Source organism: Sesamum indicum, linkage group LG13, assembly GCF_000512975.1.
Source record: "Sesamum indicum cultivar Zhongzhi No. 13 linkage group LG13, S_indicum_v1.0, whole genome shotgun sequence".
NCBI lineage: Eukaryota > Viridiplantae > Streptophyta > Magnoliopsida > Lamiales > Pedaliaceae > Sesamum > Sesamum indicum.
Window position 1 is genome coordinate 3,945,574 of NC_026157.1, and position 13,850 is coordinate 3,959,423.

The 13,850-nt window shown below is 28.8% G+C and overlaps 1 protein-coding gene across 1 annotated transcript; it reads right to left on the reverse strand.

Moving 5' to 3' along the window:
- LOC105176394 (MADS-box protein JOINTLESS) lies at positions 5,172–12,352 on the reverse strand. The gene is made up of 8 exons (XM_011099177.2): positions 11,627–12,352; positions 8,279–8,357; positions 8,109–8,173; positions 7,662–7,761; positions 7,245–7,286; positions 6,308–6,349; positions 5,823–5,977; positions 5,172–5,491 (listed from the first exon to the last, which is right to left on the reverse strand). Exons 1-8 carry the CDS (start codon positions 11,806–11,808, stop codon positions 5,473–5,475), a joined length of 684 nt encoding a protein of 227 aa, XP_011097479.1. The 5' UTR covers positions 11,809–12,352; the 3' UTR covers positions 5,172–5,472.

Here is a 13,850-nt window from a genome sequence, read left to right on the forward strand (position 1 = left end):
ATAAAAAATACTATTACACTCTTTATTAAGGGATAATTATACTTGTTTAATGTTCGATGTAATTATACCTTATATATGATTTTGAGAATATTAATAAATTCGATGAATTTGACTAATAAATAGATTTTTTGTTAGATGAAAACATCGTAAGGGTGTTAAATTTAATTTTTTAAATTATAGAAAATTTATGTGTAATTATATTAAATCTCAACGAAAGAGAGTGTATCATAAATATTAAATAATAAAAAATTAATTTATTTCTATAATAAAATTTAAGGGTATGCACTCCCTTCTCTTGTGTGGTGTAATTATACTTAAACCTCATGTGGGTTAAAAAATTACATTTAGTATTCTTGAGTTTTGTTACGGTCTAACAAATATATCTCTTAGTCAATCAAAATTCACTGAATTTGCTGATATTAACAAAAAAAAAATTGAATGAAAATTAATATTTACTCTCGATTGATTTGTTATTGAATTATTGTAGGTCAAATAATTTTTTTCAATTAAACTATTCATATAACAGTGAAAATATATCACATCACATGTATTAATATCTGAAAATATATAATAGTAATTTGGTCATAAATATACTTATTTGAACTAGAATAAATAAGTAATAAGTCAATTGATAGTAAATATAGATTTTTAAACTATTTTTTTATTAATATCAACAAATTAATTAATTTTGACCAATGAGGTGATTTATTTATTAGACGGAAGCATACTTTGGGGTATTAGATGTAAATTCTCAAATAAAAAATTTACGTGTAATTATACTAAATTTTAGGTGAAGGGAATCTAATCATCTGTAAAATTTATATTGTGCTGATGTGACTTGATCTACTTAATACGGATAATTACACTCCACTTTCTTGAGGTTTAGCATAAATACACGTAGACCCCTGTGGTTTGAAAATTATATTTGGTACCCTTAAAATTTACTTTCGTCTAACAAATATGTATTTTCATTAGTCAAAATTTACTGAATTACTGATATTAACAAAAAAAAATGAATGAAAATCGTTATTTACCCTCGATTAACTTATTACTGATTTATTGCAAGTCAGATAAATTTTTTGTGACTAAATTACCCTTGTAACGGTGAATATATACATTCGCACATGCATTAATGCATGAAAATTTGTATAAGGATAATTTGATCATAAAAATTTTATTTAACCTGTAATAAATTAATAATAAATCTATCGGACGGAAATATAAGTATTTGTCTAATTATTTGGTTAATATCGTCAAATTACGTGAATTTTGACTATCAGTGTGATTTATTTATTAAACGAAAGCAAACCTCAGGGGTACTAAAAGTAATGTTTCAAACTATAGAAAATCTATGTGTAATTATACAAACCTTAGGGGAGGGAATATAATTATCGCTGCTTAATATTTCATTCCAAAAGTTTGATAATAACGAACTTCGTGAAAATTAATATAATTACAAATACCTCTGATTCTTTGAAAAATTATCTATACATCCGATTTTAAGGATCGTCCAACAATTAGCTCAATTTGTTAGTCTTTGTTATACTTTTTATTTATTTTTTGTGGTGAATTATAAGCAATGGAAAATTTGACAATTTCAAACCTCCATCCAAACCTACATATTTTATTTGTATTATTTATATTTTTTCAAACAACAAAAAAAATTCATAATTATATCAAATCATAAGACAGCTCATTGTAATTTATCCTAATCATAATATGCGATGAGAAAATAATCCTTTTCTTTTTCAACTCTCATTTTTTTTTTATTAAGACAATATTTTTGTTCCTTATTATAACATATTTTTTCATGATTTTTATTTTTACTATTTTCCTTCGCATTTCTTTGGTCATAATCGAATAAAATATATGTGGAATCAATCCTTGTTTGGTTTTAAACCTATTCTTAAAAAGTGTTTGATGTAGTTTTCAATTTAAGTGAGGGATAACTACATCCGCCTTCCTGAAATTTTATGTAATTACATGTGAATCTAGTGTGGTTTAAAAAATTACGTTTGGTACTCTTGATGCTTGCTTTCGTCTAACAAATAAATCCTTATGTTAGTCAAAATGCATCGAATTTGTTAATATTAGCAAAAAATAGAATAAAAATTCATATTTCCCCCCAAGTGACTTACTGCAAGTCAGATAATTTTTTCAGATAAAATTATTTTTATACATTTTCACATACTAATTTATGTAAGGAAGTACATGCTCACTATTATAGAATGCTTATTTAATTTTCTAACTAATATCAGCAAATTCGATAAATTTTGGCTAATAATAAAATCTATTTATAAGATAAAAACAAACGTCAAAAGTATTAAATATAATTTTTTAAATTGAATTTACGTGTAATTACATTAAATCTGTGTAAGAATAATTATCCATTTAAATAATGATGTTGGACCTTGTACAACTGTACTTATGTTTTATGAGGAAAGCGGCATAGGCACATAATGTTTTTGTCATTTTCTCACCCAACTCAAATTAATGTGGATGATTTTGACTTATTTATTTTATGTTTTTTTCATTTATTGCACTCATTTAAAATAATACTTTGATTAAATGCAAGCTTTTATTCTACGTCAATGGCGGGAACCCATACTCCAAATCTTGACTTCTTTTATATTATTAAATTAATTTTTAAAGAATAAATAAATAAATTAAATTCTAGAACTAATTTGTCTGTATTTTATTTTGATTTTCGGTTTTGATTTTTTAAAGTTTTTTTATTGAGAATAAAATTATTTTTTGAATTAATTAATAAAATTGTATTTTTTTTATTATTAATAGTGTTAGGTTATATGATTAAAAACCCTTTAAAGATTGTTCTATCCCTACAAAGAGCAAAAACTGATAAAGAGGAACAATCAACATATTTTTTTCTTAGGTCGAATCCTACCCGACAATTCAGCATATTTTTTCTTGGGTCGAACTCTACTTGACAATACCGAATTACAACTATTGATTTGCGATACATTCAAGGACCGTTGTGATAACACATGGTTCCATACATATTCTAAAAAATGGGCATCTATTCATACCCCAAAGAGAAGTCATATAAGTGTACATTATGACTGTGAGTTTTAATCTTTTGTCTCCACATATTATCCACTTTGACTTTAGTATTGCAGAAGTTAGGGGCCGTTCCAACAAGTTTTACTATGCTTTAGGTCAATTTCTACTGGTCAAATTGAGGATAACAATTGGACTCTATCTCAAAATATTGACGTTTAGTGGACTTCATCTCCAACTCAGATCACAAGTAGGCCATATATACCAACCACGACTTTGATCCGATCCGTTGGACATCTAGTAGACCCATATCCAACTAGAATCACTAGTGGACCCCACTTACCACCGTATATGATCTCAGTTTGAATCAGGTATTAAATTGATATATTTTTTTAATTAAAAAGAAACATATTCTTGTATTTTTTACTAATTTATTAGAGTTAATTATATCACATTGATTCATCATTAAAAGTATATATTACTATTTTCATAAATTAAATGAGTGGAATATATGTTTCTATGTATATATAGAGAAAAAAATATAATGTTTGAACTAAAAAAATAATTAAAATATTTTTCAGAAAAATACAAAAAAGAAAGAAGGATTTTTTTTCGATTTTTGCATTTTCAAGCAGATGAATAAGACCTTAGCTGGTCATATTCATTAAAGTTTATTTATATTACTGCATACAATTGAAATTGGGCTAATCTCCATTTATCCTATGTGTTTTTCTTAAATAGCTAAAAATTCTCTTTTTGTTTTAGAAATAGGTTAACACCCCTATGAGGTTTGGTATAATTATATGTAGATCCCTTATAGTTTGAAAAAATACATCTAGTACTCCTAAAATTTGCTTCTGTCTAATAAATAGATTTATCTATTAGTCAAAGTTCATTGAATCTGTTGATATTAATAAAAATAAATAAAATTTGATATTTGCTTTCAATTAACTTATTACAGGTCAAAATATTTTTTCTTCTGACTAAACTATCCTTATAATCGTAAGAATATACTCCTCACATGCTAATACGTGTAAAGATGTATAAGAATAATTTGGTCATAAAAAAATTTGTCTAACTGTAAAAATCAGTAAGTAAATTCGGAGTAAATATAGATTTTTATCCAATTTTTTATTAATATCGACAAATTTGATAGATTTTGACTAATAAATTAACTTATTTGTTAGACGAAAGCAGACTTTAAGAGTAATTTTTTAAACTATAAAGGATTTACGCATAATTACACTAAATTCTACGGAAAGAAAGTTTAATTATCCCTATAAATTATGTAATTGTTGTACTATTAATTTGAGTCCAATTAATTCAGTTTGGCCTTGATTATAAATGGGCCAAGAAATTAATGTTTGTGGTGAGTATCTTAGCCCAATAGAAACGATCTGGCCCACCCTCTAAGCCCAAAATTATGAGATATATAAATCCATCCTACACAGAATTTTTCAGGGTAGTGCCAATTCTTGTATCACAATTACTTTTAATATTATGTTAAAAGTGTAGTTATTATTTAGAAATATTACATATACTAAGATGCACATGAAAAATTAAAAAAAAAAATATTAAAGAAAGTGCAAATTAATTCAACGCCCTCGATGTTAGTTTTAATTATGCAGATACCCTATTTTTTTTTACAAAATTACTTACAGACGCCTTAATGTTGTAATTGAAATTTTGATCGACACCTTTTAACCTCGCCCAAATGAGGGTGACGGCCTGTGGAGGTGGAGCAGCGGCCTTCCATCGGTGTCCATGTATATAGATATTTATATATATACATATTATGCTTTATATATGATATATATAAAATTTGGACCGTTCATTTTAATTATTAAATATTAATGGCTATTAAAAATTAATTAGATCCTACTGTTCTGATGCAATTATAAAAACGCCATTAAGTAAAATAATAGCAACGGGAGCATATGTAAAATTTAAAAGTTTACAGAGATTCTTTTGCCTATATTTTTAATATCGTCGGGAGCTTTTAACTGAATCTGTATAACACGGGAGTTTATGTAATTATTCGTATTTTATATTCTGATAATCATATGTTGATTGTATTTTCTAACATAATAGACTTTAAACAAAATCTATAATAATGAACATAATTTGAGTTTGGTTAAGATGAAAATACGATATTCGGAACTTAATAGAAGAACTCATATTAAAATCATACACAGTTAGTGGCTAAGGGATACATATTTGACCTCAACTGCAACGAAAAATCATTATACAATTAAGTTCCTAATAATTAATAGCAACATCTCTACCGTTAGATCACGGAGCCCAGCAGGGGTAGAAGTGTCATTTTAACAAGCTAAGCTAACCATGTCCAAATACAACATCACTAAAGTACTATGTAAAAAAGGGTCATCTTCCAATTTTACCCTCTCCCAAATTGGACACCCCTTCTTGTACAATGAGCTCCTCTTGGAATTATTAGCCAGAGTAAGGCAGCCTGCAACCAAAAATTTATTTTTATTACAACCAAAGTAAGGATGAAATATCACAATTTTCTTTTATAATTTATTACGACTTTCTCATATTGCATCCTGTAAATTAGAATTTTTCTTATTTTTAATTCTCATGTGACTGTTCCGTCCGTCCAATAACTAACGGATAAGTCATTAGTTGAAACACGGCCCTGTGACTTTTTTGTTAATTATTACATGGAAAACAGTCAAGGGAGGACTGAAATGAAGAAAAATTAAAATTTATGGGATACGATATGAGAAAACCACAATAGATGAAATTACATTAGAAATGAGAAAGGAATAGTCATTGCTCACCCCAGTTTAAGCGATGTATCAGAGCTCTCGTAGTCCTGCGGAGGACCGATCGAGTTGCAAGCATTCACAGACTCCGACGATTGGCCTTCGTCATAGACTATGTTCTCGGAATCAGCCGTTGCGTTGTTTCTTCGCCCGTTCGATATATCCACCACCTTATATTAAGTAACAGTTTACAGTATAAATTAAACTTTATATGTATAAATTGTATTTTCAGTCCTATATGTTGGTGCCTTTTTAAATTTAGTTATATTTGTCATGATTTTCTCATATTGAATTCCATAAATTGAAAATTTTTCTCAATTTTAGTCTTCACGTGCATTTTTCATTTAATGATTGAGCTGATAACGATATGAGGACTAAAATTGAAATAATTTTTAATATATAAATTATGCAATATGAGAAAATTATAATAAATTAAATTAAATTATAAAAGACCCTAACATATCACATCAAAGATACAATTTTTCAATAGGACGAAATACCCGTTGTCTGAGTCTGGCATTCCCTTCCATGAGTTGCGTTCCCTACATGTTTCAAATCAAACATCATAAATAAAAGGGATAATTAACTACATCTATTAATACCCCTCAACCATGGTTAAATATTTACAAAAGTCACATTTACTTTTGCATAATTACATGAGTTAATTGCACAACACCACCTGAGTTATGGTTAAATTGCAAAAGCCACCTCTACTGTTGAATAATTACACTAACTATCAACTAATGATACATGCTTGCGGAATTGTGTGTGTGTATATATATATATATATATATATATATGTATTTATTTATGGAATAATTACATCGACCCTTGAGGTATCGTGTAATTACACGTAAATCCTTATAGTTTGTTAAGAAAACTATATTTAGTACTTTTAATGTTTGTTTTCGTCTAATAAATAGATACGTCAGTTAGTCAAAATTAACTGAATTTGGTGATAATAGCAAAAGAAATGAATGAAAATTTATATTTACCCCTAATTGACTTATTACTAACTTATTGTAAGTTAAACAAATTTTTTCTGATCAAACTGACCTTATACTCCTTACATGCATTAGCGTGTATGCGAGTAGTATAAGGACAGTTTGGTCAGAAAAGATTTGTCTGACTTGCAATAAGTCAGTAGTAAGACAATCAAAGGTAAATATAGACTTTCATTCAATTTGTTTTTGCTAATATCAACAAATTCCACGAAATTAATTTGACTAATGAAATGATTTATTTGTTGGAAGAAAGAAAATTTTCAAACTACAAAAAATTTGATGTATGATTGCATCAAATATTATGGGAAGACGATCTTATTATCTCTATATTTGTCGTGGGTGTACGTATATTTTTTAGTCGATGTACAAATACAATACAAACTGTTTGGACAATTAGTTCCCCTAATACCACAATGAAGTCCAGGAAACTAACCTTTTCCTGAAGTTGGTTGATCTCTTTCATGATTTTTTCGCCCTGTCCACATACAAAAAAACGTATACTTAACAATCAGTTAAAATATAATACACAAACCGCTAACACAATCACCTCATCTAAATGTTTAAACTGTCAGAAAAAAGAATTTAATATTAATATCTTAACACGCCCCCTACAAGTGCAGATTTGCACGTGAGACCTTTCTTTTATAAATGAATCTTGACGAGATTCGAACCCAAAAATCCCTTATTTGCCTTAATTTTGAGTTATTAAAAAGGAGAATCGTCACAAGTTCAAGGGAAAATTACACTTATAGTCCTATAAAATAGAGGGTTCAATGCTTTTAGTTTTCTAATTTACAAAATTTTCAAAATGGTCCGAAAATTAAGAAAAATTAAAATTTCATACACTGACCTTTTTCTCTATAACACGGCTCAATCCAGATTCAAGAGAACTCTCCAACTGCTGCAACTCCTCAATGCTTAAACCTTGAAGCTCCTCTCCTCTCATGCGCCTATTATTAGAGAAATTATATTCATTACTAGAGCTAAAAATTAAATTAAATTTATTTTATATATTCGAGTACCAATCAATCATAAAAAGAAATTTTATCGTTATTAAGTCCGTTAAACATAACAAACCAAGTTTAAAATATTTATTCTTCTTCTTTTATCTAATAAAAATTAAAATTTAACTCAAATTCAATTCAATATACAGTAGAAAAAATATAATAAAAAAAAATTAATTAAAGTAACTCGACTAGAACTCATTTAAACTCGATTCGAATAACAATGGGACTAAACACAATTTATAGAGTTTGAGAAAAATTTGAACAATAATGTGTTGGGGTGAGGGGATCACCTGAGCTGATGGCTTCTCTCAGCCACTTCTTTACTTAGTCTGGAGCAGTTGCTATCCTCAACTAGCTGCATCACATTTCACCCAATTTTTTTTGTAATTTAAATTATATGACAAATACACTACATTTGTTGTGTAATTGGTGTACAATTTAAAATTAGTGATTACTTTACCTGCAGTTCGAGAGATGGTTGTTCCATCTTATCGAGGTTCTTTGCGTGCAACTTATGCCTTTCTAGAATTTCCTTCATGCTGTAAGAGAAATTAAGACAAGAAAAACAATTTAACTTGTCAATGAAATGAAGACATTATAAGCATATATCATTCACTTCTCACATTTGAATAACAATTAATCTTAAACTCTACTACCATTATATATATCATACATTGGATTAAATATTTTTTTTATCCAGTAACTTAGATTATTTAATGTTTTTGTCCTCTAATTTTCTACAGTAACAATTTGGTTCTATGTTTTTTTTTATTTTTGCAGTTTCAAACATTTTATTTGCCGGAGTTCATTTTTACCGATGAGAAATTTGGTTCTATGTTTTTTTTTTTGCAGTTGGGCGAGCAAAAAAGATATAACAACAAATATCAATAATTATTGAAAGCTCTAATAAGTACTGACGAAACGCTACTTGAAAAGAAAAGTCAAATTGTAACCAAACTTTAGCTTCTAGCTATTATTAATTAGCGTACAATATTGAACTCATAATTGGAATTATTACACATATACGATTAAGACCAGAAGTTGGGCAGCCGGTCTTTGGCATTCATGAATATGAAACATTTGTGTTAAGGATCAAAAAATGAGACATACAATTTCAACACGTTACGCATTTAATCAATCATGCATGCAAAATAATATATATATAGTTCTTGAAAAAGGACATTTATGTATGCATGTACATAATTGTTCCTTTTTTTTTTTCTTGAGTGAAAGCGATCCATTATAGTTTATTAAATAAATCGATTAAAATCATCAATATCAAATATTTATATTTAACAACTGACAACTATAATAATTATGTACTAATCGATTTCAGAAAATAATATTTAATCAATAACTACTATTAAAATAAAATATTATTCCACATGTTAGTGGGATTCCATTTAATGCATGACCTTAAAATTATAGGGTCTGAGCTCTGTTAATTGAGTCCCTAATTGTCTTCTTTCAAGAAACCAAATTTTAGCAAGAAGATGGCAATTTTAATATTGTACGAATCCATTTCAACAAATTTGTTCTGCAATTTAAAAAATTTAGCACATTGAGGACAAAAATAATTGAAGAAGTGCACGCGACCAGCTTAGTTCGGTGTTCTTTTTCATATATATTTGTCCTCAATATGCAAAACTATAAAATTATAGGACAAAGTTGCCAAATGAATTCGCACATGATAAAATTGTCATTTTCTATACTTACAGAGCTGAAATTATAATTTTTTCTATTGTGGTCATACAAAATAAAAGTTATGATGCACCGATACCAATATGGGACCATACAATATCGAATACTTTCCAAATATGAATTATATAGATCAACTATACACATGTAAGATATATATATGTATGAAATATAGCTAAAGAAGTATTTAAATAAATATGAATTCAATGTCATAATAGTACTAGTATAACCTACATTACATTAATATGGCATGATCCGTACTTTTCTGTAATTTTTTACACCTAACTCATATAAAAGTTTTTCACCTTGTTGTAAATGCAGCTTCCCATAATTGGTATCTCACTTCAAACATCTACATATATATTTGTTTGGAATTTTGACCAGAAATTATACAATTTATGTGAGAAAATAATATTTTTTATTAGGTGGTTTCATTCATTATGGGATTAATATTTTTAGTCCTATAATTTATAAAAATTAGTATTTTTTATTCTCATCTACTTTTGCGCACATAGCCATTAAGTATTGCTTACTGTAGGGAGAATCGGCACATTTTCTAGTTTGGGACGACTTTTGAGGGGAAATATAATTAGATTTGAGGAGAGAAAATTGAATCTGGCTCTTCTCATACTTCTGTAAGTTGAAGCCAGGTATAAGCAATACAAATAATTATGTCTTCCACAAGTAAATCTAGTAGGACAAGTGTGGCAAAAAGTTGCCAGTTCAGAATGCGAATTTATAACTAATCCAGTTGGCTATCAATTCTCCCTCTAGTTTTGAAAAATCCTCAATTTTTTCATTCTCATCATCGATTTTTCGATCTATGCAATATGCCGAAACATAAAAATACACCATCCCACAATATTGAAATACCAAAAAATAAATCAAAATAAATTTACAGGACCAAAAGTGGAAGCAAACCTAGGACTCAACTCAAATTAATCAATTCTTAGAAGTACTTCATTTATACTCAACTCAATAATGAAACATAACATATACGTTTTGTCATATCAATAAAATTTGAATTTTGAATTGTAGTTTGTTACATGTATCTTATTAAAACCTCAACTAAATCAACAATCAAATTAAATCAAACTCGAATAGAATTCTTCAAATTCGATAAAAATAGAAACAAACTTCAGCAATAACACATTCAAGGTTGACTCTACACATTCACACACTTCACATATAAGTCCATCCTGTACATCATTCTTTTTCACTATTTTAAGCATGTAACTTATAAACAGAAAATTTTAATCCGAACCCGATTCGATCAAATTTGAACCACCCATATGACAAGTGTAATATACTTATCGTCTGATTGTGTACAATTCAAGAAAAATAACCAATCACATAGCAAGTGCAATACACTTACTATGCAATTGGTTTGATTTGACCAAACTAATGGCCGCAAAAATTTTCCCTTATATACACACAAGTTGCAAACCCTTATCAAGAGCACCAGCAATAGCATAAAAAAAACCCATTACTTTTTCTTACAAATTGATCATTATGGATTAATAATGTAATGAATATTCGTGGAGAAGTAGTGGGACACAAGGGCAAGCAGAAAAGAACAGCAAAGAATGTCTGTGTGCAGGCAAAAGCAAGAAGATTATGTTAATATATATACACACACACTCCCAAGAAAGAACTCAGACAACAAACAAGTAGCACTGCAGCAGTTGATAAGATAGAAGAAATGTAATGCCATTACCCTCTGTCTGTTGTCTATGCTACCTGACATCAAAGCAGAAGATTTACACACACACACACACACATATATATATATATAAATTCTAAATAATTAATATTTCCTCTGTGTTCACCAACAATTATTTAAATGGCCACCCTTTCAAAATTCCAAGAGATTATTTAAATTTAAAAAAAGAAAAAAAGAAAAAGGTCCTCATGATCCACTACCACAATAATGAAAAAAAATTAAAAAGAAAAAGGGTTCTTGAAAATGTTTTTACAAGAATTATTTCACTCTTGGCCAACTACACACACTTGCACGTACACATGGAGAACAAGACACAGACACATATATATATATATGTATGTATGTATGTATATATATATATATAGAGAGAGAGAGAGAGGGAGGGACCTGGAGCTGGAGTACTCAAAGAGCTTGCCAGTGGAGGAGAAGATGATGAGAGCAACATCAGCATCGCAAAGAACTGAGAGCTCTTCAGCTTTCTTGAAAAGCCCTCTTCGCCTCTTGGAGAAAGTCACCTGCCGAGCTGTGGCGTTGTCGATTTTCTTGATCTGAATTTTCTCCCTATCCATTTTAATTAATTTACAACTTAATTCCCACAATATATGTGTGTGTGTGTATATATATATATATATATAGAGAGAGAGAGAGAGATACTACTCTCCACCCCGCCCACCAATTATCCGAATCTAGAAAGCAGCTGAAAATGGCAATGAAAAGCCAGTTTCTTGGGCACAGTTGAGAATTAGAGAAAAAGGGTTTCTATATATAGCGTGTGAGTGTGTGTGTCAAGAGAGAGAGAGGCATGGGTTTGAAAAGCCTGCATTTTGCCATTTTTAGCGAGAACGAAAAAACCCTAAACCCAAGAAATCGAACATGAGATGAAAACAGAAGAACCAACACAAAGAGAAGGAGAGTTCATTTGGTGGTCATACTCTCGTCATTCAGATCCAGATGATTAGAGAGAGAGAAAGAGAGAAGAACAGTTGTCTGAGAGAGAAAATTATCCAAGTAGTGGGGAGAAGGAGAAGATATATAGATAGAATTTAATGGTGTTTCTTGACTAGTTTTGTTGGGGTAGTTGGATATATCCTGTGTGAATGATGGATCAATTTTCTGTGTCTGTTTCTCTGTGTTTGTTTTTGAGTTTTCAACTGTTCCCTGTTACCCTGGAAATCAGGATTGATTGATTATTTGGGAATATACATATCAAATGCTACAACTGTTTGGGTGGCGTTGGCCCAAAACTTCACCAATCAATAATGAGAAAAAATCAGATACAATTGTGTCCGCAATTGAGTTTGATTCAACTTAAATTAATTATACGACAATTATAAATTTTTTTTGTACGAATTAAATTTGGTGATTGTTCACTTCTTTTAAATTGTACACCAATCACATTTACAGTGTATTGTAGTTGCCATAGATTCAAATTTTGACGAGTCAGGTCCGAATTAGAATTTTTCGACAAGTACAATATACATAATTCAGAACAAGTAATTAAATATATAATAAGTGTATCGTATTTATTTTAGGTGTGGGTGTGTGGTTTATGATAATTGAAGAAATAATAGTGGAAAAAGAAGACTGTCTTTTTGTGGTGAAACAGGTTGGGCTCTCTTCATCATTATTCAATCCCTCCCTCCTCTCCTCAAGCATTAATTAACAGGGCAACACATGCTCAAAATCACACACACACACATATGTATATATATGTAATATAAGTGCGCGATGCTCTCACTCTTGAGATTAGTTCAAAATACATAAATACCTCTTACACAGCTTCACCTCCTGATGTTATAATTGTAATTACGGCTATACCCTTTATTTCAATGTAAAACTTACACAAACACTTCCTGAAAAATATTATACTAACACCCCTCAGAGGGTGTAGCCGTAATTTTGAAAAAACACAATTGGGTGTTTGTATAATTAGACCTAATCTTAGAGGGTATCAATATAATTTGCCTATATTAAAATAATAAAATTTATTATTGTGACAAAATAAACATTCTTGCCACTAAATGTTTATTTTCTTACAGTAATGAATTTTATTATTTTAATAAAAAGGTAAATTAATTAGTGACAATATTAAACTTATCACTTAAATCAAATTATTAGCAGCTTTTTACCGACTTCTGCTAATGATTATAAATATTAAAATATTTTCCCTCAGCACACGATTCAATTTCAACTTTCAACTTTCACTATAGTTAAACTTATAACTTATATTCCTATAAAAAATGTAGAAAGTATTGCAAACACTCGATATATCTCAAAAAATAAAATTTTCTCTTTACAAACATCAAGTCCATTTAAATTATTGAGTTGATACTATTATATAGCTTCCCAATTATTATTTTAATTTCATATAAATAAAGGTATTTTTTACATATTATATATATATATATATATTTGTAAGTTGTGTATGATGAGATGAGGATAAGATGAGGAACATGATTGGCAGGTTGTGCACACTATCTTTCTTGATTAGTTAAGAAAATTAAAATAATAAAATATTATATATATATATATATATAATATCATATATTTTTTATTTCTTTTTATATAAAATAATTCTGAGTATAGTATTGCTCTGCTGTTATTGGTTGCC

What these genes read in the sequence shown, in the direction of transcription:
- LOC105176394 (XM_011099177.2), bottom strand. Translation starts at nt 11,808, where the DNA reads ATGGATAGGGAGAAAATTCAGATCAAGAAAATCGACAACGCCACAGCT. An exon ending in AACCATCTCTCGAACTGCAG is followed by an intron (nt 8,174 to 8,278) that starts GTAAAGTAATCA and finishes AATGTGATGCAG; the next exon opens with CTAGTTGAGGATAGCAACTG. An exon ending in GCCGTGTTATAGAGAAAAAG is followed by an intron (nt 7,287 to 7,661) that starts GTCAGTGTATGA and finishes GTATGTGGACAG; the next exon opens with GGCGAAAAAATCATGAAAGA.